General features: G+C 35.1%; 1 protein-coding gene across 1 annotated transcript in view; it reads right to left on the bottom strand.

The window, feature by feature from the left end:
* The window catches only part of pacrg (PARK2 co-regulated), a 228,888-nt gene that overhangs the window by 105,935 nt on the left and 97,641 nt on the right, over nt 1-25,312 (bottom strand). Inside the window, exon 3 of the mRNA XM_039739942.1 lies at nt 16,731-16,902. Within this exon, the coding sequence (XP_039595876.1) occupies nt 16,731-16,902 (172 nt within the window). The remainder of the gene's footprint in view (nt 1-16,730; nt 16,903-25,312) is intronic.

Genomic DNA, 25,312 nt, shown 5'->3' with positions numbered 1-25,312 from the left:
CAATAAACTCTGCAAAAGCACTGTCCAAGATTAAGCACATAATGCTAACTATAAAACCTCCACTTTTGGCATGTAAACTTAATAAAGACAACTAAATATGGTCCGTGCATACCAGCCCAAGCACAGCTATATTTCAGGAAGAAATGTAATGCCCATATGCCACCAGTTTTACACTGTTTTGGCTAACCGCTAAGGCCAGCACTAAAAAAAAAATATGTTAAAATGTATATTATATATACATACATCAGTTAAAGCACTTTAGCACAATAAAAATGCTTATTGAGCACACATTTATTTAAAAAAAGCCCTCTGACATTTAACCGTTATACTTGTATTCAAAATGACTGAAGAAAGCATCACTGATCAAATTTATTTATAGTGATTTTTTTTCAAAACATTAATAATCTATTACTTTAAATTACTCTCTTTGACACTTCATTACTTCCAATAAAAAGTCACAATGAGTATATTAACCACTTAGGTTTATTGTATCTACAAAATGTGTTAAAAATCTTTTTGAAATAAAAGTTGACTTTAAAACAGGTTAATTGGCTCTCTATTATATAAAAAAATCTTGTGATGAGACAAGACTTTTACAGAGAGACGAGATGTGACTTTCTCAGAGAGACACTTTCACATCCCGTGACACAAAGAGTAGATGACAAAGTAGAACATCGTAAAGAATTCAAAAATGTTGGCACGATACACATGCAGAGCAGGTTAGATATAATGGAAGTATGAAAATTCAAAAGTCTCCAAAAAATGATAGTAAAGATCATATTAGCGCAAACAAATGGAAATTATTACTCAATGAAATAACGGAACAGCGAAAAGAGTTGGAGACTTGTAGATCGTCTAATTCGTGGTGCCATCAGGGAAAAGTAGTGTTTCTTCCCAATGTGGAGGCGTATCAGCGAGAATTAAAATATTTGTTGTTTGGAGAAAATGAAATCCACATATGCTGTTACACTTGGGTCATAGAGCTGCACAGATACACAGGAAATTCTAGAGACTGAAAAGTTATTCAGACACAAACATAAGTCTCTTTCTGGATTGAATTAAGCTCCATGTGTAGTTGAATTAAAAGAATAGAAAATTTTCGTCTTCATAGGGGCGTGCCTCGGGATCCGGACCAAAAATTTTTTCTATGATGATTCTGAAACTGAAATAATGTTGAGCCATGGTGCCAAAAATGTCCCGGTAATGCAGAGACTAAAGTCAACTTTGTTTATGGTACAGAAGTATCCATTTTTAACATTAATATCTTTCACATGTGTAACTTAAAATTAAACAATGACTTTACAGTATGGTTACATTCTTTACCATGTCTCTGTGTATATTGTTTCATTATCTTACAGCTGAAAAATGTATGTTAAGTTAATCACCAACTCTAAGTGTACACCTACTGCAATTTGAATGAGTGTAGCTGAGCTCCCAACACTTCTGAAGTGGATTCAGCAAGTTCAGCAATAGGTGGATGAATACTGCTAGAGGCAAATCTAGTACAATTAAAAAAAATTTGTAAAATGGAAGGAAGAGCTTATGACAAGAGATTGCATTTGTCTATTAGTTCTCTGTGGTTAGTAATGCTAATCACGTCACATCAGGAACAAGCAATGTCAACTTCTTTGTAAAGTTAGTCATAAAAATATGAGGCCTATTGTTGCTTCAATGCAGTGCAGCTGAAAAGACAGAATCTAATTAAAATAAGAAAGGGGATGGACGGAGAGATAGAAGGATGAATGAAATGCTGTAAACAGGCCACAAAATAAAAATAAGAAAGAAGAAAAAAGTGAATTGTGCTTACTTTGTCAAAGAATCCTGCACTAGACAAAAACAATGAATACTACAGAGTATGAGAATGTTTCACTTAATAAAGATACATGTGTTAGCTTTGTAACATTTGCTCAGTCACTTCAGAAATACAGAAATGGCGGCTACAGAAAGATGCAGCACACAAAAGGTATCCATCAGCCCTTACAGAAATATCTACATTTGTCAAAGAAATGATAATCTGTGTTTATTGAGTGCTGAAAAATATTAGTTAGCCTGCATGGGTTATTTAAGATGCTAGTAAAGTTCAGTTGATTATACTCTGCTATCAATGTTATTCAAGCAGCGAACCATAAAATATAAGGCATTTAGTTATTCATAGCTACTGAACTCACTTATGGTGAAAGTAGTGACAACATACTTGCATAAATAGCACAGGCTGATTAATGACCAAATAGTTTGCAAAGATTTAGTGATCTATAGTTAGGAATATAGAATCAGTCACTTTGATGTGGTTTTAAAAAAACAAAATAAACAGCTGCAGTAGCAAAAAACGTACGGCGACAAGCTGGACACTTAATCATTAAGTCCACCAGTTGCATGAATATAACAATGAGAGCATTTCTGTGGGATAAACTGCTTATTACAATACTATATCTTTATTAAACCTGGTTGATACAATTAAGGTTTACAGGGATCCTGAGCCAATCCTGACAGGAGCACAAGGTAGAACAGCCCTAGATAGGGTTCCAGTCCATTGCAGGATCCACTCAGGAACACTGAGTGCCAGATTGAATGACCAGTCTAATATATCCTGAAGTGAATGAGTGTGATTGTGTGTAGCAATGTGCTAGAATGTGGCTACAAGCAATCTAGGAATATGTGGGGAGAGAACACGATAGGAAAGAAGGTTTTTTAAGAGTAAAACTAATTTCCAAAAAATTATATGTCATTGATCAAAAAAGGAGATGCAATAAAAGCAATGTGTTATGACTGTACTTTAACGACATCTTGCATTTTAAAGCTAACCGTAACAATTCAATGTTTGGCTGCCACACTGAAACACTTAAGCTAATTGATCTCACACATTGATGAGAAGAGACATTCTTATTCATGACAAACATTTGATGTCACAATGATGATGTGACTATGTCCTTAAAATGTAATTTTTTTTAAGAAATTAAAAAAAAAAAAAAACTAAAGCACTCTTTTCCAAAATATTCTACACCTAAATTTCAATGGAAAGCTACAGTTTCCTATTAAACTACACATAACATACTGTATATTAGTATTGCATTCAAAAATGTGCTTAATCTACAGTATTTGACAGCAACTATGAGAAGGAGACTTTCTGGACAGCATTGGGTACAATGCAAGAACCAGTTTTTTGCCCAGTAAGATGTAATAGAGAAATGGGAAAGTAAAAAAAATATTCATAAGCAAATAACAAAAAAGAGGTCTTTTAATATCAGCAATAAGCCTCCCTATAAAGTATCCAGCATTCCTGAATCCGTGTGCTGTCTCAGGTGACATTCTTTAGAACAGCTGCTGAGAATCTCATTTCTGGACAACAGTCTGACGAACATTCAAGAACAACAGATGTACTGTGCTGCCAAGCGTTTAAATTTTAGATAAATGCTGTCTACTGCCAAACATGTTTATGTGGTTGAATCACGAGGATGAAAGGAGGAACACTAATAAACAGATCTACCGTCTTATACCTGTGTTAATTAGATTGTATGTTTTTGATCAAAAGCAAAAAATCAGTGCTCAACTTCAAACAGGCTCTTACAAATGCATACTTGAATTTGCCCTTTTCTGATATGTTATGAATTATATCAACAGTTGATAAGAATTTCCCTACAAATTATTTCTCTAGTATAAGTGATAAACTGTGTCTATGATATAATTCTTGTATTCTGTTGTATGGGCCAGTATGGTGATGCAGTAATTTATGCTGTTACTTCACAGTTCAGAGCTCTGGGTTCAAATCTCAGTCTTGGTGCTTTTAGGACAGAGTATGTATTTCCTCCTTGTTTCTGTGTGAGGTAATCTCTAGGTAATATGGTTTTCCTCCACCATGCAAGACTTGTAAATGACTAATGACTCTAAATTGCCTTTGTTGAGAGTGAAGGTGTATATGTATGAGCATATCTGACATGAAATAGCAACCACACGTGCAACTTTATAAACAGGGCATAAATGAACGGACAAATTAGTCCTTTGTTTATTTTATATAATACATCTGTGACATGTGATTTGCACAGGAAGTCAAAGAAGGACGATGATCATTGTAAAATACTGAGCTCTAACAAAGATCTTTATGAGACAAGTGCTCAGTTAAATAAAATTCTCTCTAACATAATCACAGTAACAGCTAAACAAGTTAAGAGCAATTTATCTGATTCATCTTTTAAAAATCAGATATTGTATTCTAAAATAAAATTAGTTTAACCTTCATCTTAGATATTTTTAAATATTTCATTAGTCATAGTTAAAAAAGTCACTCTTAATGTGTTCCCAACAGGTGTGCTGCATGAGTCCATAATGCATAATGAAAGCTAGTATAATAATTTTAGACTGACATTTTTATATTAAAGCACAATATAACTACTCACCGTTTAAAAGTTGTTACTTTAGTTAACTACTTTTTGAGAGGAATACAGTTAACTACATTTAAGTTACAAGGTGTAAAATTATTATTATTTTTTTATTACTAGGAGGCTTTGCCCCCTGCTCACTTCGCTTTAATTGAGTGTTCATGTGATAATGAGCCTTACAGTTAGAACTGAAATTTTGTCTTGAATGTATAAAAGAGTTATATTTTCTTTATTAATTTTTTAGCTCTTTATTTTAACTGTTGTAGCTTTCAATTAAGCCTCCTCATGCTTCAAATAATCAAAGTGGAATACTAACCATATGTCATATTCCATCTTCAGTAATTTAAAAAGAAGGAATGTGTCCTGTTTTCATCTATTGTTATTTAAAACAATATTTTAAGAAATTACTAGTTTGATTCTGTGGTCAAAATATCTTTGAATATAAGTTTAGTAGAAACATTCTGTTTTAGAATTTACACCAAATTAAAGAATATCTAAAACTAAAAACTGGTTGTGTTCATGGAACAGACACAAGCACACTGTAAATTATAGCCCTACTGTAGATAATCCTCTGGTAAAAAGAAAAGGAGGATATTCTTCCTGAAAAATGGAAAAAGTAAATAAAAGAACATAAACTTTTAACAATTTCAACCTATTCAAGCCTAAGCAACAATTTTTTGGATAAGACATTCCATAGCCTTATTGGTATTGCTAAATATTATTTGTTTCTTTTGAAATTGCTTAGCCCTGAGACTACAGCAGAAAAGTTCTTTTAAATATGGAAAATTAAATTAGTGGAAGAAGGTTTCCCATTCAGAATAACATAAGGATTGTTCTTAATGAGAGGTTCTCCCTCAGTTCACTGAGAAACTCAAAAACAAAACATATAAAATAATTAAAGGAACCACCATACTTTACAGCCAGGTAAGCCAGATTATAGCAAGCTGTCTTTCATACAACCAGTGGTCCCATGAAATCTACTTTCCTAGGTTCTTATCAAAGACTTTAGTGCCTAGGGTAGGAACAGCATTTGTTTAATTCAATCTCATAGTTTAAATTCTTCAAAGTAGTGTCCTTTGTCTTGATGTACATTCTTGGCACTCTCTCAACCAGAGTCATGAGTAAGCCACCTGGGATGCTTTTCCAACAGTCTTGAAGGATTTTCCACATACTTTTCCATTCTTCTTGGTCAATTTTCCTTCAGTCTCTGGACCAGCTTATCCCAAACCATCTCTATTGGGGGATTGTAGCTGCTAGGTAATTTTCTACAGCACAATATCACTCTCGTTCTTTGAAAAATACTTAATGCATTCTGGAGATGTGTTTTGAGTCCCTGTCATGCTGAAAAAAAAATGGCCTAAATGAATGCCAACCAGATGGAATGGCTTGTCTCTCTACAATGCTATGTTAGCTATGCTGGTTGAGTGTGCCCTTAATTATAAATATATTGAACACAATATCCCCAGCAAAGCACCACCACATAATGACAAAACCTCCCTCATGCTTCGCGGTAAGAACCACACATACAGAATATCATCAATTTACCTTCTCTGTGACTCAAAGAAATGCCAGTTGCAACCAAAAATGTTAGATTTAAACAAAAGGATAGATTTTCACTGGTCTGGTGTCCACTGCCTGTGCTTCTTGGATAAGTAAGGCTCTTCTTTTCCTTTATTTGCTTCAGTGGCATTTTTTTTTCAGCAATTCTGCAATGGTGGCAATATTCACACTGTGTTCTCTGAACAGTTAATGCAGAGATGATTGATATCTGCTGCTTCAGCTCTGTGAAGAATTTATTTGGACTGTATCTGAGGTACAGTTAATTGGTGATTTTTGGGGCTGGTGACTCTAATAAATGTATCCGGCAGCTGAGGTAACTCTTGGTCTGCTTTTCCTGCAGTACTCCTCATCAAAACTGGTTTAAGCATAGTGCTTGATGGTTTTTTAACTATACTTGAAAAAACTTTCAAAGTTAATTGTCCAGACCCAATGACCTTTACTGACTGTTTATCTTTGAAAGGATCAGCTGTTCTTGCCATAATATGGACTACAACAACTAGAGATAATGGCTTACAAACAAAAAGGGCATTTACTGCCCATGCTACTTTGTGACAACACAACTAATTGGCTAAATGCATTAATGAAATTCCACAAATTAACCTTTAAAAAGCTATACTTAGTAATTAAAGTGGTTCAACATTTTAAAATGTAAAATTTCACTACTATTTATTTCTCTGATAAAAATAAATATTTAAGCATAATCCTTTAAATCAACATGTTTAGATTATGAAAAACATACATTCAATCAGGAATGTCCAAATTGTTGACAAGAACTATAAATCTCATTTGTTAAAAGGTGATAACATCATCAATTAAATCTGCTTTAAAATGGTTAAACAAGCTTTTTGTTACCTAAACAATGCAGGAATTCAGCAGAGGCTATAATGGTAAAACCAAGTAATAAATGTTTGCTCCCCAGGACTGAAATATGAGATAGACTTTATATGAAGGGACTCAGTTAGAAAATACATTAACGTTTATGTCTACACAGCCTGATATGACTCATCATTAACTTAAATTAAAACAGTTTCACAGTTATAGTAAATTGGTTGGAGAAGTCAATGCTGCTTTTTCTTATTTTGCTTCACAGAATGTTGAGCTTTTAGCAGAATGTCTGGACATTATTCCAAAGTATAAGCTACAGAAAAATGTGAAAATAAGTATACAGTATTGTGATTACACTCAGAAACTGTAAGTGTAACATCTGTACATCTGTCTTTTAGCTCATAGACTTTCTGTCTTCATGTGGTCTAAATAAAAGTACATATTTTGAAATATTTAAAAAATTCACACTAAAACAATTAATATACTGAAGGTCAAGAAATTGAATAGATTAATTGAAATGAATGAATGAATGGATGGATGGATTTAAATAAAGACATTCTTTATATCAGTTTTTTTTTTTGCTTGAAGATACAATTCATACTACAGTAGTTGTTAAATATGTATTGCCAGTTACAAAGCCAAATACTGTCAGATATTGCAGCTATCACACAAATCACATCATTTTTATTTTTTTCTGTTTATGATTCTTTCTACGTATTTAGATTTGAAATTACAATGTAAAATTAAACAAATTTAAGCAAAGAACAAAAATTGTTTACTTGTACATGATGCTATTCACATAGCTAACAGCAAAGTCATCATTTACCAAGAATGACATTTTAACAACAAAGAAATTTTATTACAATTAGCCTCTATGAATATTGTGAATATTATTAATTTTTCTTTCTATCAGTGTTCAAGTTGTACAGAAATTTCACAGTCAGCTTTACCTTGTTCACAGCACTGAGATATTAAAGCACATTGTGATTCATTACCCAAAAAAATGCTAAACCAGTAAAGAATCCTGACCAACTAAGCTATACATGCATGTTTTGGGTTCAGATTGAGGATAAAAGAGTGAATTAATCACAGCCAATATTTTCCAAAAAAAAAAAAAAAATCACGTACAATAGACTTCTTATATGGGTACACTGAAAGAGAGATGTAAGGTATTCATTTAAAATAAGCATTCCCATATGAAAATTTAAGCACTGAATTAATTTTGGTTTAAAGTTTCCTTTATTATTATTACACACTGTATTCTATGCCAAGTCCTTTTGTTATGTCAACATGTAACAGTGTGTATTTAGATCGTTGTGGCTGTAGTATGCAGAGAAGCTACCACTCTAGCTAGAACACAAGCATTAGGTAACAGCATGAATGCTGGGCAAAACAATGCCATTTACTTTTGAATGTGGACAAAGAATATTCAGTACAAGCTACCTGTAACTTCAGAGAACTAAACAATACTGTATAAACCAGAAGACACTTGAAAACATCCAAATATGACTGATGGAATAAAAATACACAGAAGGGTACTGGATTGGATAGCAAAAAAAAAATAAAACTATAGGTATAATATGTTTTAACTTCACATCTGAAATTATGTAAAACATGCCAAGTGCTTTGTAGTAGAGGTTAGAGAGGGTAATGTGTTGCATTCACCTAAATATTTGAATGTTTTTTGTTAAATTAGGTTGCAAATTGCCATGTGCAAATGGTACTTGGCACATTAGAAAGCAATTATGCTAGATGACAGGCTCAGATGTGTAAGCTGCTCTCTTTAAATAAAGCACTAGAAAAAGTCTGGCATTGCACACTTGGCATTTAATAGGGCAGGAGTTCTCAGAGGTGACCTGACAATGTCAGCCAGCATAGTCTACTAGCAGGCTAACTGATTGAAAGTGTAAAGGGGAAGTCTTGTGTATTTATTTAATATACATTATTTATTTATTTAATAAGCAGTTAAATAAAAAGACTAATTTTCTACAACACTCCTTAATGACTTCATGTACATTTCAACTGAAAATAAAGTATAGTGCATTAAAAGCAGTCTTTATCCAAGCAGTTTGTTTATTGTTTTAGTCTTTATACTGTGAGCTTATTGTTAATGTTAACATACACTGATCAGCCAAAAAATTAAAACCACTGACTGGTGAAATGAATAATATTGATGATCTTGTGACAGTGGCACCTGTCAAGGGTTAGGAAATATTAGGCAGCATATTATTAGAATATTAGAAACAGGGAAAATGGACAAGTGTAAGGGTATGAGCGACTTTGACAAGGGCCAAATTGTAATGCCTAGACAACTGGGTCATTTCCAAAATGGCAGGTCTTGTGAGGAATTCCCAATATGCAGTGGTTAGTACTTGTAAAGAGTGGTCAAAGGAAGAACAACTGGTGAACTGGCGACAGGGTCATGGGTGCCCAAGGCTCACTGATACACCGTTGAGAAGGAAGGGTAGAATGTTTTGTCTGGTCCCACAGAAGAGCTACTGCAGCAGAAATTGCTGAATTTATTGTAATTATACTGTAGCACATATGTCTGGTCATGAGAAAAAGGTATCAGAACACACAATGATGTGTGGTGCAGCGTGCCACAGACCAATCAGAGTGCCAATGCTGATCAATGGCCATGGAGCAATAGAAGAAGGTGGTCTGATAGATAGATAGATAGATAGATAGATAGATAGATAGATAGATAGATAGATAGATAGATAGATAGATAGATAGATAGATAGATAGATAGATAGATAGATAGATAGATAGATAGATAGATAGATAGATAGATAGATACTTTATTAATCCCAATGATGAATCACATATTCTTTTAGATCAAGTGGATGGCCAGATGTGTGTGTGTGTCATTTACCTGGGGAAGAGATGGCAACGGGATGCACTGTGAAATCAGAGCATGCTGGCAAAAACAGTGTGATGTTCTGGGCAATATTCTACTGGGAAACCTTTGATCCTGGCATTTGTATGGATGCTTCTTTGACATGTGACACCTACCTAAAAGTTGCTACAGACCACATACACCCCTTCATGACAAAGGCATTCCCTGATGGCAGTGGCCTCTTTCAGCAGGATAACCTGTATTGCCACATTGCAAACATTTTTTAGGAATGATGTGAGGAATATAACAAAGCCATGAAGGTGTTGAACAGGTCTCCAAAATCCCTACATCTCAATGTGATCCAGCATCTGTGGAACATGCTAGAAAAACAAGTCTGATCCATGGAGACCCTGCCTCACAACATAAAAGGATCTGCTGCTAACGTCTTAGTGCCAGATAACACAGATACCTTCAGAGGTCTTATGGAGTCTTTGACTTGATGGGTCAGAGCTGTTTTGGCAGCACAAGTAGGACCTACACAAAATTAAGCAGACGATTTTGATGTTATGCAACTACTTGTTTTTCAAGAAAAGGCATGCTGCTTTTTCAGAGATGGTTTGAAATTGATTGTACCAATAACAATGTTCCAGACCTCCAGAATTCATATAATTCTAGATAGCATAGCCAAGAGTTCAATGAAGTGCATCTGAGGCAACAACTGGATTTTTGAGATGTTGTTAAGAAATACTGTAAAATTAGCATATTAGATGTCTTTAATGTTGTGCTTCAGTATGACACTCTATATTAGGTGCACTGAATTTTACTTTTCTTCTGTTTTATTTCTGAAAATAAAAGGTCTTAAACTGTGCAGCGAGAAGACTTTTCAAAGAATACACAATTTAGAAGGTAATTTACATCACTGTCTGGAAGGCCAAAAATAAGTAAATATATCTTTAGAGTGACAAAGAATTTAGCTCTATATACTACTGCGTAACACCTGCGACATAACAGCTGTAATATCCATCAGCATTGGTGACTATATTTCAACATTTACACTAAATTTCATGTTAGTGCATTATTGGGTGGTGTCAGTTTCACTGCACACACTGCTATGTAATGCTTACATTTAAAACAATGGGTCACCTTCAGCACTGGTGACTGTATCTTGATAGTAACATTCAATTGCATGTTAGTACATTGTTGTCAGGTATGTATTAATTTTGGAATGTGGAAGAATGATGGGACTGGGTTGATTATTACATGAAATACATCACTGACTCACTATCTAATTCTAGTAATAAATTAGTATTCTCTTTTATGAACCGTAAGTTACTGTTCCAATGGCATGTTTTCCTAATTTCTCAACATGGTAGTATAAATGAGGTATCAATATGTTTACAAGCAAAAATTGTAAACAAGAAAAACTGGTCATACAAAAACATTGGAGCACTAAACACATACCAGAGTTGAAGGAGCGCTTTTATCCTGCACTTTGTAGCATGTGCTGGCATTCTCACAGACACTAAATGAGGCTACTTATACAGTGGGGAAGTATATTAATTTTGGTGATCATAAAGAAGAAAGCTACAAAAGTGTTCCCAAATGTTAAACTGTGGATCACCAATGGTATTAATGCACTTTTGCAAAAACAAAATGCTCTACTGGAAAATGAAGCAGAAAAACAGTTGGTTCTACAAGGACATACAAAGCAAGCATGAAAATATTTGAAAACTGTTACCAGATTGGGTGCCAAAAAAGGTGTGACTTTTCTTAACGAAAAGGACCACAAGCGCTTTGCTGAGAAATGAGAAGACTCTTTTCATGATTTGCAACCAATGACTTCAGTACCAAAAATTATGAAGCAAGATAACTGCTTTGTAAAAATAACATAAATCATTGATTCTGAATCTAAGTCCTGAGAAGCCCTGTGGATGCAAGTGTTTCCTCAGACCAACTATCTGTTTTCATTTGGTCTCTTATACTAATTAAACAAGCTGTTACTTCCCAGCTTCTATTTTTAAATTTACCATAGAAATTACAAAACTACGTATGGTAAATTTCTATTAGAACATACCAAGCATTTATGTATGTTAAATGGGTATAATATACTGTTTTTTTCTTAGTTTTAAGGATTTCATCATAATCAAGATTTTCATACTGCATTTCTAGGAACTCTAGTTACCTAATCAATTATTTACTAATAAGGTCATCAGTGGGTCTGACACTGAAGTTGTTGCCTTTGGTGAGTGCTCTGCTGATTGTGAACTAGCATTATTAGGACACAATTAAGAGAGCAAACTGCTCAGAGAAATGGGAAATTTTAAAAGGAAAACAAAACAGAGTTCAGCAAACAAAAATACAAATACTTCTGTCTTATAAATGTAAAAATCATTCTGCTGTGATTTTCTGACTGTAAAATGAGAAAAAAAACCCAGGTAATTAAATGAGATCAATTAGGGGCAAATGACTTGCAGTCACCTTGCAGAGTTATATACGTTTAAGTGGAAAAATCTCTGTATCCTGTTCAAATCCAACAGGTCAGTGGACCAAGACAGTATATAAGGACTATTTCTTCCTAAGCAATTTTTTTTATGTGTTGTTGATCTGGTGCCTGAACTGTGGAAAAAGTAATTATCATAGTTCCCAAGGTTTCTAAGCCAAAAAATCAGAATGAGTATAATAAGCCAATAAGCTCCCTCTTTCATTCTGATGAAATGCTTCAAACATGTGGTGAAAAAACAGTGGCACAGACATGGGTCTTCAAGGGAACCACCAATTTACTTACTGTGTAAACTAAGTGTGGATGATGCACTGCTAATTATGCTATGTAATATCTACTCTTGTCTTGATAGGCCTAGTTCCTATATTAGGATACTATGTCTGGATTTTCTGTGAGAATTTAATACTATCCAGTCTCAAATACTAAGACATTAGCAAATAATAATGTCAGTCCATATGTTACATTAATGATTTAGGTCTTTCTTTTAACTTGCTCGCAGGTAGTTAAGGTATAAAACACTTTTTCAAAAATCATTCATTTGATTTGTGGGGAGCTCTTCAAGATTGTGTTCAGTCTCCTTTACTATTTACAGGTAGTCCCCAAGTTACGGACATACGACATACAAACGGGGCCACAGCTGCTCCTTCATCTATCTGGGGGAGGCGACACAGGCTCCTCAGTAACTGCCGCTCCATCATCTCCGGCCTGGGGACACTGCAAGCGGTGGCTTTAGGAGGCCGTTTCGCTGCTCGCGCAGTGTAGTGTCCCTCGGGCGGCTCCGGTGGATGAATGGAACGGTGGGGGCCGCACCTCAAGCATTCTCAGTGGGCAGCTGGGTGCACGGCAAGCACTCGTGTGCAGGATAGAGGCTTGATGGGGTGGAGGTGGGCAGTTTGCTGTTCGCCCACCATGCCACCGCAACTGCTGCTCCTACTGCTCCTCCCACCAAGCAGACTTGCAGTGTCCCTCGAACGACTGCCCCATTCGTTCTCGGTGGGCAGCTGGTGATGCTGCAAGCGGTGACCTGGTTGTGGCTGAACGGAGACCATTGGGGTAAATGGGGCGGCGGGGGGCAGCATTGTAGTGTGCCTCAGGTGGCTGCCTGTTGAATGGGGATGGTGGTGGGCGAATCACTACCTGCCTGTGGCTGCACCCTGTTTGCTCTCGGTGGGCTGACGATGCAGGCAGCAAACTGTATGCAAGTGGAGGTGACTGTGTGGTGGGCGGGTGGTGTACCGCCCCTTGCTGCCCCCATTCATTCTCCATAGGAAGCCTGCTTGTACTGTTACGTACATAGCAGGAAGCTGTCTCTCATCAGTACACCAGACGTGCTGTCGAGGGGTGCCTTCCTACTGTGATAGCGTGTATAGTGCTGTGCAGAAGAGCTCATCTTAACCTTTTGTCTTCACCCTTCAACAATGTCTCTGAAACACAAATCTGATGCAAGTGCTGGTAATATAGTAACAAAGAGAAAAACCACCATCATGGAAAATAAAGTAGAAATAATAAAAAGGTCAGAAAGAGGTGAAACTCCATCATTCATTGGCACAGCACTTGGTTACAGTCGGTCAACAATAGCATTTATTAAAATAATGTACCTGTTCCGAATTACATACAATTTCAACTTAAAAACAAACCTACTCTACAAACAAACCTATCTCGTACGTAACCTGGGGACTGCCTGTACTTTCTATACCATCTAACTAAAACACAACTATAATCATTGATCTACTATCAAGTATGAGGCTGACACCACTGAATGAACACATATTTGCTGAGGAAGAAAGTCAATAATTCAATCATGATGACTCTTATTTTGAATGTCAAGAAGACTAAAGAAATGATATTTGACTATAGGAGGCAGAAGTCCATAAGTTCACATCATACTGTTCTGGGAGAAGACTGAAATAGTTACTGAGTCTATACCTAAACATTCACAATAATATTAACCTAAATTGGAAAATCACTACAAAAATGCAGAGTGCTTCTTTATTCTCTGTAACTTATTCAAAGTGGGTGGGTATTTCGTGCAATCCTTTAAATTGCAATGTGACCCAGGCTGTTATCATTTTCAGCTCTGTTGCCTGGTGTGGTGGTCTGATTAATCAAAATTTAAAAAGCTGCAGTAAGTTACCAGAAAGGCAGGTAAAATTATTGGAGTTGATGTGGATAGCTTGGTAAGTATGTGTTGGGGGTGATAATCAAGAAACTGAAAATCATCTCATGTGATGGCAGACACCCATTACATGTAGCGCTTACCTGCAGTAATCAGGGAAAACAACTGTATTTAAGACTCACGTGTTTAAGACTCACACAAGCACTCCCCCCAATTTCATGTAGCTTTTCAATAAAAACAGCAAAGATAGTGAAGTCTTGGGAATGAAAAATGTCTTAATGAGTATGGTGAATATACACATGTATATGTAAAAACATATTGTCAGTTGTTATAAGGAATTATTAAATGATTTTAATATTTATGAAATGTAAACCTGTTTCTTAATGTGCTTTATTCTTGCCTGTTTTGGTAAAACGTAAAAAGTAAGTTTCATGTTTTTATGTGTAAACTTTGAAAAACAGTAATGCAGTAATAATGTAAGTATAATTCATCTTGCAATAATTGTTATCCAGGACAACTTAAGTTTAAAGCTTTTCCATAAACTAAATTTATTTCACAAGCAAAACTAAAACAATTATGTACTTTACTTTTAATAATGTATGACTCTAGGAACAAAATACTGTAATGTCTTTTAACCTTTGTATTTAAAATTATAGACACTATGGCATGAATTTTGATTAGAATTAAGGTTACCACTTTTTCATTCAGATTCAATGCATATTTCAGCTTTCTGGTTCCTTATCATAAAGGAGTATCATTTTATGTTTTCATTACCTTATGTTATCCTGCCTGCATAATTCAGAGTATTGTTTTTATCTGTTACAGCTGATTGAAAAGACAAAGAGGGACATCAGAATTGTAAATGTTACGCTGATTTTAAAAGCCCTTATATTGAACATGATGGAGTGTTATGTTCTACATTTCCATGTACTGTAGCTAGTTTACATCAAAAAGGCATGCTATGGCAGAATGTGGATGAGCATGACCAAGATTGTGTCTTTTAATAATAATAAACTTAAAAAATATAAATTTAAAATTCTATTGCACATTCAATTCAGCTACTTTTATTAAGAATGTACCCATAAATGGCAATGTGCTTTAATTCAAATAAGGTTGAATTAAATGAATTTAGACAGAGGAGAAGGTGTATTCAAGTTTTGAGGAAGGGTATCCTCCTTCTAATCTTCTCATTATACATCATATCCTCCCTGATATAGACTATAGGCAAGTATGAAAACTCAAAGAAAGGCACTTGGCAGACTTCATGTCATTTATTTCACTTATTTACTTGCACAAGAGTTTAGAAACAGCTGAATGTGACAGGGATCTACAATTGGCATGAGTAAAATGAATTAATCATTAATGCAGTATAAAAGTACGATTAATGAGAAAAAGAAAATGAAACGCATCATACCTACCGGCAATCATAGCTTTGTAAAATTAGCAGCACTTTATTTATTTGCTCTGAATTAATACAAAATACTAACATCTGATTATTTTTTCTGCTTACTGCAGTCAGTTATTGTTCCGTCATTGACATCTGATCACAGAGAAATGTGTATTTTTTTATTCTAACCAAAAAACAAAAATGAGTTAACTATCAAAAGCATTACTTATCATGGAAGAAAACAATGAATGTAAATAAAAGAGCCTTATTGTAGAACAGTGCTTTGATTGAAACATCTATATAGGTACAATAAAATTAATCTAGCAACAGCTAAGATAGCACTGATTCCTGGAGGCTTTTAGGTTATCACACAAGTGTTTCAAGTGTTTTATTTTGTTGCCTTGCCATCGAGTTCTTCCAGAGCAATAAACCGGATCAAGAGGGTTTGAGATTATTACATTAATTACATTTGAGATACAGGTAGCAGTTACATAAAAAGAACATATAGAGCATTAGAAAAATCTTGATAAGACAAGAAAGTTACAAAGCTCGCCAATCAGATTCACATATTTTCTCTTAAATAACACATTGAGTTTTGAATGTTCACTAAGTCCTACTGTCTATTATTGTAGTTAGTAACTTATTTCATGTACTATGGTTCCCTGAGTGAAAACACATTTTTGTAATATTTGCACTGAACGTGCCCATAATCAATTTCCATCAGTGTTACCATGTTTTTAGATTCAGATGCTGGAAATTTCTAAGATTATTTTTTCTAAGAGTCAACTTAAAGTGAAGTAAAATAATTTGCTGGACTTGTCAATACTGGAAAGCTGACAAAGACCTCAAACCCACATAAGCTTAAAAATTAAACATCAGCAAATGTTACAGAAAGAGTCCAAACGCCCGATATATATGACAGTGAAAAAGGGTTCAATTGTACAGGACTGCATATAGATGTAATACTATCAACTCATATAATAATAACAACATAGAATTATTTTATCATTATTGGATTTTTGTTTAAACTAACAAAGCACAAAATTAAATATAAATACAAAAAACTTAGAATAAAGAACAAAACTTATTAAAGCTCTGCCAATCATGCCACTATTCTCCAGGTTACCTACTTTTAATGGGGACAATCAGCTGAGGAAGGACAGGTAAAATTTTAGCACCACCATGCTCAAGCATGTCATGAACTCCTTGGCGTGCAAAAAACTCATAAGGATGTGTTGTCTCACAGAGACCATCAAAGAACAGTGGCAGATAATGATGATAGTCCAGTTTCTCTATTTCAACCTAGAAAACAGATCAAATGGAGCAGAATTTTAGTATTAAACAGTACAAAAACACCAAAAGGCACCTTTCATATGGCTTTGTCTATTTATTTAAATTGTAAACTTTACTATATATAAAACTTCTTTTGAAATATTACAATTTTTTAACATCTAAACAAGTGTGTAACAAATCAAGTATTCCCATTTAAGAGTTTCAACACAGTTTTATCAGTTTCAACACAGTCTTAGGCTCAATCAATGAGAGTCATAAATGGGAAACTCACCTCAAGTACCACCACACATGTATTTTGTTTACAAAAAAACTTTATTCTTTTATATTTCAAACATTTAATAATACAGGTTCCAGTTTTACTTTAAATAGCTAGCCTTTCCTGACTCATACTTTGAATGGTCAGTATTTTTGTTTGTGTTTACCTAGAAATAATACAAAAATAAAGTACTGAAAGGAATAAAAGCAGAAACTAAAAGAAAAATATACAAAATTGTGTTAAAGGAGAAATATAAAATACCACTCAAGACTAATACGGGAATTCTACAGTGTTTAGTTGCTTTAGTAATTTTCAGTTTATGCTATTGTAAGTTTGATTAAACTGTTTAATTATCGCCATATATATAACTCTTACATAACTTCTTTAGTATGCTACTACATCTGTATTATGGACAAAACATTGCTACTATAAAAAAAATGTCTAGAGTCCTCATTTATAATTTGCTTTAAAATTCCACAGATTTGATCATACATTAAAAACTGAATTGTTGGGATTCATGAAACCTCACATGAAATCGTTCTTTTACAAAGCATACAAACTTTTCTTGGTGCACATGCATCAGTTGGCTACTGCTTGCACAATTTTTTTCCAGTAGGTACATTTTCTCCTGACAGTACAAGATTTATGTAGAATCAATTGAGAAACAAATAAATAAAGACAACACATTAGGCTTAGCTAACATTAAGCAAGAAAACCTTAAAACCTAAAGACACCCCTACAACAAAAATAGGAAAAAACTAAATCAGCATGATATTAACATATTTATGCAGGCCAGTTGAAAATTATTAAATAGGAAAGAGTACTGAGAGAATAGGAAAGACTAACACAAAATAGACTAAAAAGACTATTCTCTGCGGTGGGTTTGCGCCCTTCCCAGGGTTTGTTTCCTGCCTTGTGCCCTGTGTTGGCTGGGATTGGCTCCAGCAGACCCCTGTGACCCTGCAGTTAGGATATAGCGGGTTGGATAATGGACGGATGGACTAATTCTATTTAAACAAAGCCATATACAGTAATGAAATACATTAAATTTATTTTGCTTAGGAGTATAACAAAACCATATGTCTCATTATTTCAACTATCATTTAGGTAGAACACCTCACCTCATCATTAAGCACTTAACAAGGAAAGTTGTTCCTTATACTATATGCTCTATAATGTATATTGGACTGAAATCTTAAAAATCAAGAAACCAATGCTTCTCTTACTTTAAAAGAGGGTTTTATACAACAGCACATATGGAAAGAGCATCTTTTGAGATATCAGCAAGACTTTTTCACTTATGGTATAGTATGTCTCATGAACCATTACTAGCTATCAACAGCTAGTTCTTCCCCCGTACCTTTGTCCCACCCTTGAGAGCTCTACTAGGTGCTATTATTACTCTTAAGTGGAAGTACAAGTTCCTTCTCTGCATAGGTTACTTGGAACAGGCTTTTCTCAGGCTCAACATACCAGCTTTTATGAAAGTTATCATTCACATGTGTCCAAAGAGCATCAATTTACCCTATGAGCAGGGTTTTGGGAGAGGATTCCAAACAAGTTACCTGTTCAATAAATGGCACCCATTTACCATACAACTACCTTCAGTGTATGAACAGACTTGTGTACAAACATTCAATAAATAGTCACATCTCTTGCCATTTATATGGCATTAAATCTTACTATATAAGGGTATTTGAGGGTATTCTTTCAGATAGTCAGCTTTCATTTTGTGCACACAAATTTAAGGCAATCTGTGATTTATAAACAAGAAATAAGTGTGAAGAATTTAGGGATAAGTATTTACAGTTACAGATATTTTATACATTATTTATATGAACTTTCAGGTAACCATGTTCAAATTTAGGATCAATCTGCTTGTCTCTCTGTTATATAAAAAAATCCTTTGATATGACGAGACTTTTTTGCCTGGGACGAGACATGACTTTTTCAGAGAGATACATACAAGTCCCGCGAGACTTTGTGCCAAGAGATTTAACCACACCCAGGGCCGAAAATAAAAGCCAAAGAGTAGATGACAAAGTAGAAAGTCATAAAGAATTCAAAAACGTTGGCATGATATACATGCAGATCAGGTTAGAGTCTATGAAGGTACTAAAATTCGAAAGTCTCAGAAAAATGATAGTAAAGATCACATTAGCGCAAACAGGAATTATTACTGTGAAAAAATGGAGCAGCGTAAAGAGATCGAATATATTGTTCATATTTAAACTTTAAGCTGGAGACTTGTAGATCATCTAATTTGTGTTGCCATCAGGGAAAAGTAATGTTTCTTCCAAATGAAGAGGCGTATCCCTGAGAATTAAAAGATTTGTTGTTTGGTGAAAGTGAAATCCACATACGGGAGTGACAGAGAAGCAAAGAGGCTGGCGGGTAGTGCAGGCCAGGGGGTTTAGCACGCGAAGCGAGCAGGGGGCAAAGCCCCCTAGTGATATAATAAATACAAGCAATCCAGACAAATAAGATGAATGCCTTTAGGTTTGGAAAACCTTAACAACACATTGTGCCTATTTCCCTAACAAATGAAAGTGAATAAACACAGTAGTAAGCAATGTCTATTTCAAATACTAAAACAGTGACAAAAATGAATGGTGCAATGCATTTAAGCTATTGATTTACTTTCATTTTAAGTCAATTTATATAATGTACCAAGTGTTAAGATCTTTATAAACATACAGCTTATACAACATAAATAAGTGGGCAAAAGAATAACCGCTGAAGTTTGATATTGGTTTCAGGAACATTGCCTTATTTACTATGCTGGGAAGTCTCGCCTAATCTCACTTTAAGAGAAAATATTTTCCTAGTTTATCTTTGCATAAATAAGAGGCACTTACTATTTTAAAGCCATACTAAAGCACACACTTAACAAGTATAACAATGAAGTACTGGGTGAATGCAATCTGTCACATGGTAGATGTAACCTACAAAGACTTAACTCTGATTACATTAAGCTGACAAGAAGAAAATATAAAGAAAGGACGTTAAAACCGGCATGTTAGATCACTGTGTCTGGTGCAGGTTGTGCAGCTGTGCTTCTCAAAGGCTGCTGTATCCCACAGCCATAGGCAAGAATGGCAGACTGCTATTGGGTGGTTTGGGTTGACTTTGAAGCTGTGACCTTGACACTGCAACCAGCTTCTTTTATGCAAGACATCAAAGTTTGGCTCCAACATGTATATCAAAGGAGGCTCCCATTGAAGAAAACAGACAGCCAACTATTTTTAGGTCAGATGTAAATTATGATGAGCAAATGTAAGTAATTGTTACATTTTGTTAAGTTACAAATAAAACTAGTAGTAGATTTGCTAACTTTGCTAATCAAAACTGAAGAAATGCATTTATTTTTGGTTATATTAATTTTAGTGTAACATGTTTTGAAGTAATTTAAGGAGTTTAATATATATCAGTATATATATTTAATGCTTAACCTCACTGCTGTAAAGAGCTTCAAAATTATATTGAAATTAATATCAGTATGTAATTAAAAATAACAAATCTATTAATAATTTTCTTCTATAATTCTTTTTCTACCGCAAATCCTGTACATGGATAAATTGACAAAAATACATGGAAATTGCCTTACTCTGCATCATGAATAATTGAAATAACCAATCCTAATAATTAAAATCATTAGATTGTCGAACAACTTGCCATGATGAATGTTCAGCATGTTAGTTCGTTAGTCCAGTAACTTTGTTGCTGAAGTCAGGTGTGTAATGAATTTGTTAGCTTTAAATGTAAAGTTTTTCCATGTGACAGACAACTGTCCAGGTCTATTACATTAGACAGAAAATGTACAGTTCTTTGATTTTGCATTTTAATACTGACAGACATAGCAGGTACTTGGACATCGCACTGTGGTTTGGAAGTCTTGAACAACTGCCCTCCCAGTTATCTTTAATAATAATGATAAACCATTTTATGCTTAACAGTTACCTAAGTATTCTTTTTTTCAAATTATTCTCATTTTTGTATTCCAAACCCAACTTTGGCAATTGTAGCAAAATAGTTTACCTTTTGTTTCATCTGACTAAAACACCTGGTTCCTCACAGGGTCATTAAATTTAGCAAGCTCTTAAACTGTCTTCATCTGACTTAGACTAAGGCCTAATGAGTCAAGTTTTGAGACAAGTGCCTAGACTTTTGCACATGTCATATTCTATGTTATTTTTTTCTAAACTGTCAAATTCAACAAAGGCATTATTTATGTGTTATGATTTGCAAAGGTATGCCATGTTTTTTTCCTTGTATTAACTTAACTTTACATAGACAATTAACAAAAAGTTATTTGTCCAGATTTTTCACATGAATGTAACCATCTTAGATATTACCCTGGATTTCATTACAAAAAACTAATTTACACAGTTTCTATTATGTTGTCATTTTAAAATTTATTTTCATTAATATAAGAGAAGAAAAGCTTTTTCAAGACGCTTCAATACAAAACTTGAAATTTCATTTGTGATATCTGTTGTACAATTTAGTTTACTCTCCTTGGTTATGTGACAAATTCAAGTGTTATAACCAAGAACTGCTGTCTAATTAATTGTTTTCAACAAAAAGAGACAAGACATTAGATGTTTAGTTTCCAACAGAAGGCATTTCAGTTATTTAGTAGGAATTACAGATGCATTGACAGAATGCAAAAATCATTAAAGGCACAATAAATCCATTTAAAAGCTCTCTCTCTCTATATATATATATATATATATATATATATATATATATATATATATATATATATATATATATATATATTATATATATACACACACACACACTAGAGGGCTCCACCCCCTGCTCGTTTCACTCGCCCACTCCGGGTTTAGTTTACCGGGTATACAATTTTTTAAAGAGATTGGAATTTGCATGGGAATTGTTACATATGCATTATTTCACTTTTACTTTAAAACTTTTGTAATAACAATACTTGTCCTTTATTTCCGGCCCCGTGCGTGTTTAAATCTTTCTTGCAGGATGTATAATGCTTCTGTTGTTGTGAAGGGCGCTGAACACACGCTAAGAAGATGCCATCGGATCATCTGCTGTCTATCTGCTACTGCTGCTGGCGAGCTTCGTGTTCTTTTGTCGCGCTGCATATTGATCATTTAAAAGCCTGTACAGCAGCTGTCCTTTTGCCACTTCGTATTCCTGCCACTCATGTTGTGGGGGCTGAATGCACGCTAAAGAGTTGCAGTTGGATCATCTGCTGGCGAGCTTCATTTTCTGCTTGTCGCGCTTTGCATTGATCATTTCAAAGCCTGCACAGCAGCTGTCCTTTTGCCACTTTGCATCTCTGCTGCTTGCGTTGTGAAGGGGGGGGAGGCTGGACGCACGCTAAAGAGAAGTGGTCGGATCATCTGCTGTCTTTCTGCTGCTGCTGCTGGCGAGCTGTGTTCTTTTTGTTGCGCTGCATGTCGATCATTCAAAAGCCTGTACAGCAGCTGTCCTTTTGCCACTTCGTGTCTCTGCCACATCGTGCTGTGAAGGTGAGGCTGAACACAAGCTAAGGAGTTGCAGTCGGATCATCTGCTAGCTTGTTGCTGCTAGTGAGCTGCATTTTCTGCTTGTCGCGCTTTGCATTGATCATTTCAATGCCTGTAGAGCAGCTTTCCTTATGCCATTTCGCATCTCTGCTGCATGCGTTGTGAAGGGGGCAGGGGATGGTGTATTGAACGCACGCTAAGGAGAAGCAGTCAAATCATCTGCTGGCTTCCTGCTGCTGCTGGAAAACTGTGTGTTCTGCTTGTTGTTGTTTTAAGAGCTGGGAACACATGATGTCTGCCTTCCAAAAGCATTCTAACAACTGCTTGGTTAGATGTCCATGAACTTGTTTTAAACGTTGTCTCATTGCCTTATCTCGCGGGATGTTAAAGTGTCTTGTCTCCCTAGTCTCTGTCCCAGTATTTTTTTTAATAATAGAGAGATATATATCTATATTTATATATATTTCTAGATCTGAAACTCTGTCTCTCTATCTATATCTATATTGAAACAAGATCAAAATAGGCTTCCAGCACTTTCCCATTATAAACTTGCAAAGGATTTTATAAATCCTACAAAGCTGGCATTTAACAGGTACGTTTTGAGAATAGAAAGTGATCACAGAAAACTATGCAAAATGTATTGCTAACATTTTCCAGTTGTCAAGACACAAGCACTCTAAATAGTTTTTGCAATGGCATCTGAAGGAATGTGGTATTGAAACAGTAACATGAATCTAACAACAAATTACAGCAAACAAATTACACTTAGGCCGGTTTATACTTTACACGAAGCGATGCATGCTGCAGCGGACGCTCCTGCTACACAAGCATTTTACTGTTTATACTTGTGCGTGTACTTTACAGAAATCTGGAGGAATCCACCAGGTGGCAGTGCGAGATATCATCATGGTGAGAGCAGGTTCAGCTTCGCTGTGTTATGAATTGCCTGGAACACCCATTAAATTTCGATGACACCTTACCGCAACATCTCTGAAAAGGATTTTTAATGATTAAATCCATCAATCCAGGAATGTGTCCATTCTAGCAAGCATTGGGCACGAGGCTGAAACAATTCGTGGATAGGCATCAGCTCATCGCAAGGTAAATACAAGCACTCACATACACTAGTGTCATTTTAGTGTAACCAAATCTGCATATCTTTGGAAGGAAACTGGAGCACACTGTGGAAATCCACAAGGAAAACATGCAAACTCCAGGCAGAGAATACCAGCGACGTGACTCCCTGTGAGACAACAGTGCTACTGCTCTGCCACCGTGTCATCCCATGTGTGTAATTATTAACAGTATTTATTATTTAAACGAAATTAACGATTTATCTGTAAAATATAACATATACTTTAATGCATTTCATCATGAAAGTGATATCAAGTATAAATCTTAGGATTCTAAATGTGCAGAGAGTTGGAATATGATACATTTAATGTGTTCTGTGTGGCAATCTATTGCTGTTTGCTGCTGCTGTCAGGTCAGGAGGAAGCCCTAGAAAAAAAAGATGGCACAGAAGACGGTATGTGAGACTTTTAAAATGTATCGTGTCATTACGATCGGGAATATGCAACGCTTGAATATAAAAGCACCATGATTGCATTTGTATGTCGGCATTTTGCTTCACCACATTGAACTATTCAAACATCAAGGCACACACATTGATCTCGGAGCTGCAAAGCGGCTTTCTGTCACACGTAGATAGTAACCAGAGACTCTGACATCACATTCCAACTTTTAGCACACTGTGCCCCCCGACTTTTTGCTGGTACTGCAACTCGCACACGCGTCACGTTAATTTCTGAGGATCTGCTCAAAGGACGCGTCAAATGAACATGTGGCAGCCATGATGCGGGCACGTACGTGTTCTGAGCATGAAGTATAAAAGAGCCTTCAGTGGTGTAACTTTATTTGCTCCTCCAAACAGTCAAGTATGTGGTTCATCTCACTATAAATTCCATATGGACTTTGTCAAAACAATCTTAATTTGAATTCCCTGAAAACAGTAGAAATGATTGAGGATTTTAGCAGACAAGCCTCACCTCTAGCAACCCTGGTTATAAATGATGTCACTGTCAACACTGTGGAATCATTTAAATTTCTTGGCACAGCTATCACTCACAATCTGAACTGGGATGAAAACACAAATATGCAGCGTATAACCTACATACCTTTGACAGCATAAAGTGAATAAAGTCTGGAGAGCTGCATTGTGCATAGGTAAATTCTCTAAATTGTTACACTGAAGGAATAGTCTGTGTCCCTAATTAGAATGTTATAAAATGTGTATGCCAATGGCAACATTTAATCACATTTAATTCACAATACTTCTCAGGTCAATGGCTCTGTTCCATCACCAACAGTTGAGGTATATATCAAGAAATAATCCAACTGATTATTTTTAACAAACAAATGCAATATTAATTCAAACAAGAAAAAGACAATTTCAAAATGTAAAATTAAATATTATTATTGACATAATCTTAAGCTAACATTTATTCTGTTCTATTGCCTGGTCAGAATTAATATTGTGTTGGTAACTGTCATCTTGATTAAACACCAAAACACAACTAGGTACAGTATATGCAAGACTTATACGTTTTCAAAGTGGTAATACTATATAAAAGCATCAAAAATATATTGGGTC

The sequence above is a fragment of the Polypterus senegalus genome, chromosome 17 (genome assembly GCF_016835505.1).
Source record: "Polypterus senegalus isolate Bchr_013 chromosome 17, ASM1683550v1, whole genome shotgun sequence".
NCBI classification, from domain to species: Eukaryota; Metazoa; Chordata; class Cladistia; order Polypteriformes; family Polypteridae; genus Polypterus; species Polypterus senegalus.
Note: the sequence above shows the minus strand (reverse complement) of the source record. Positions and strands in the feature narration are given on the sequence as shown.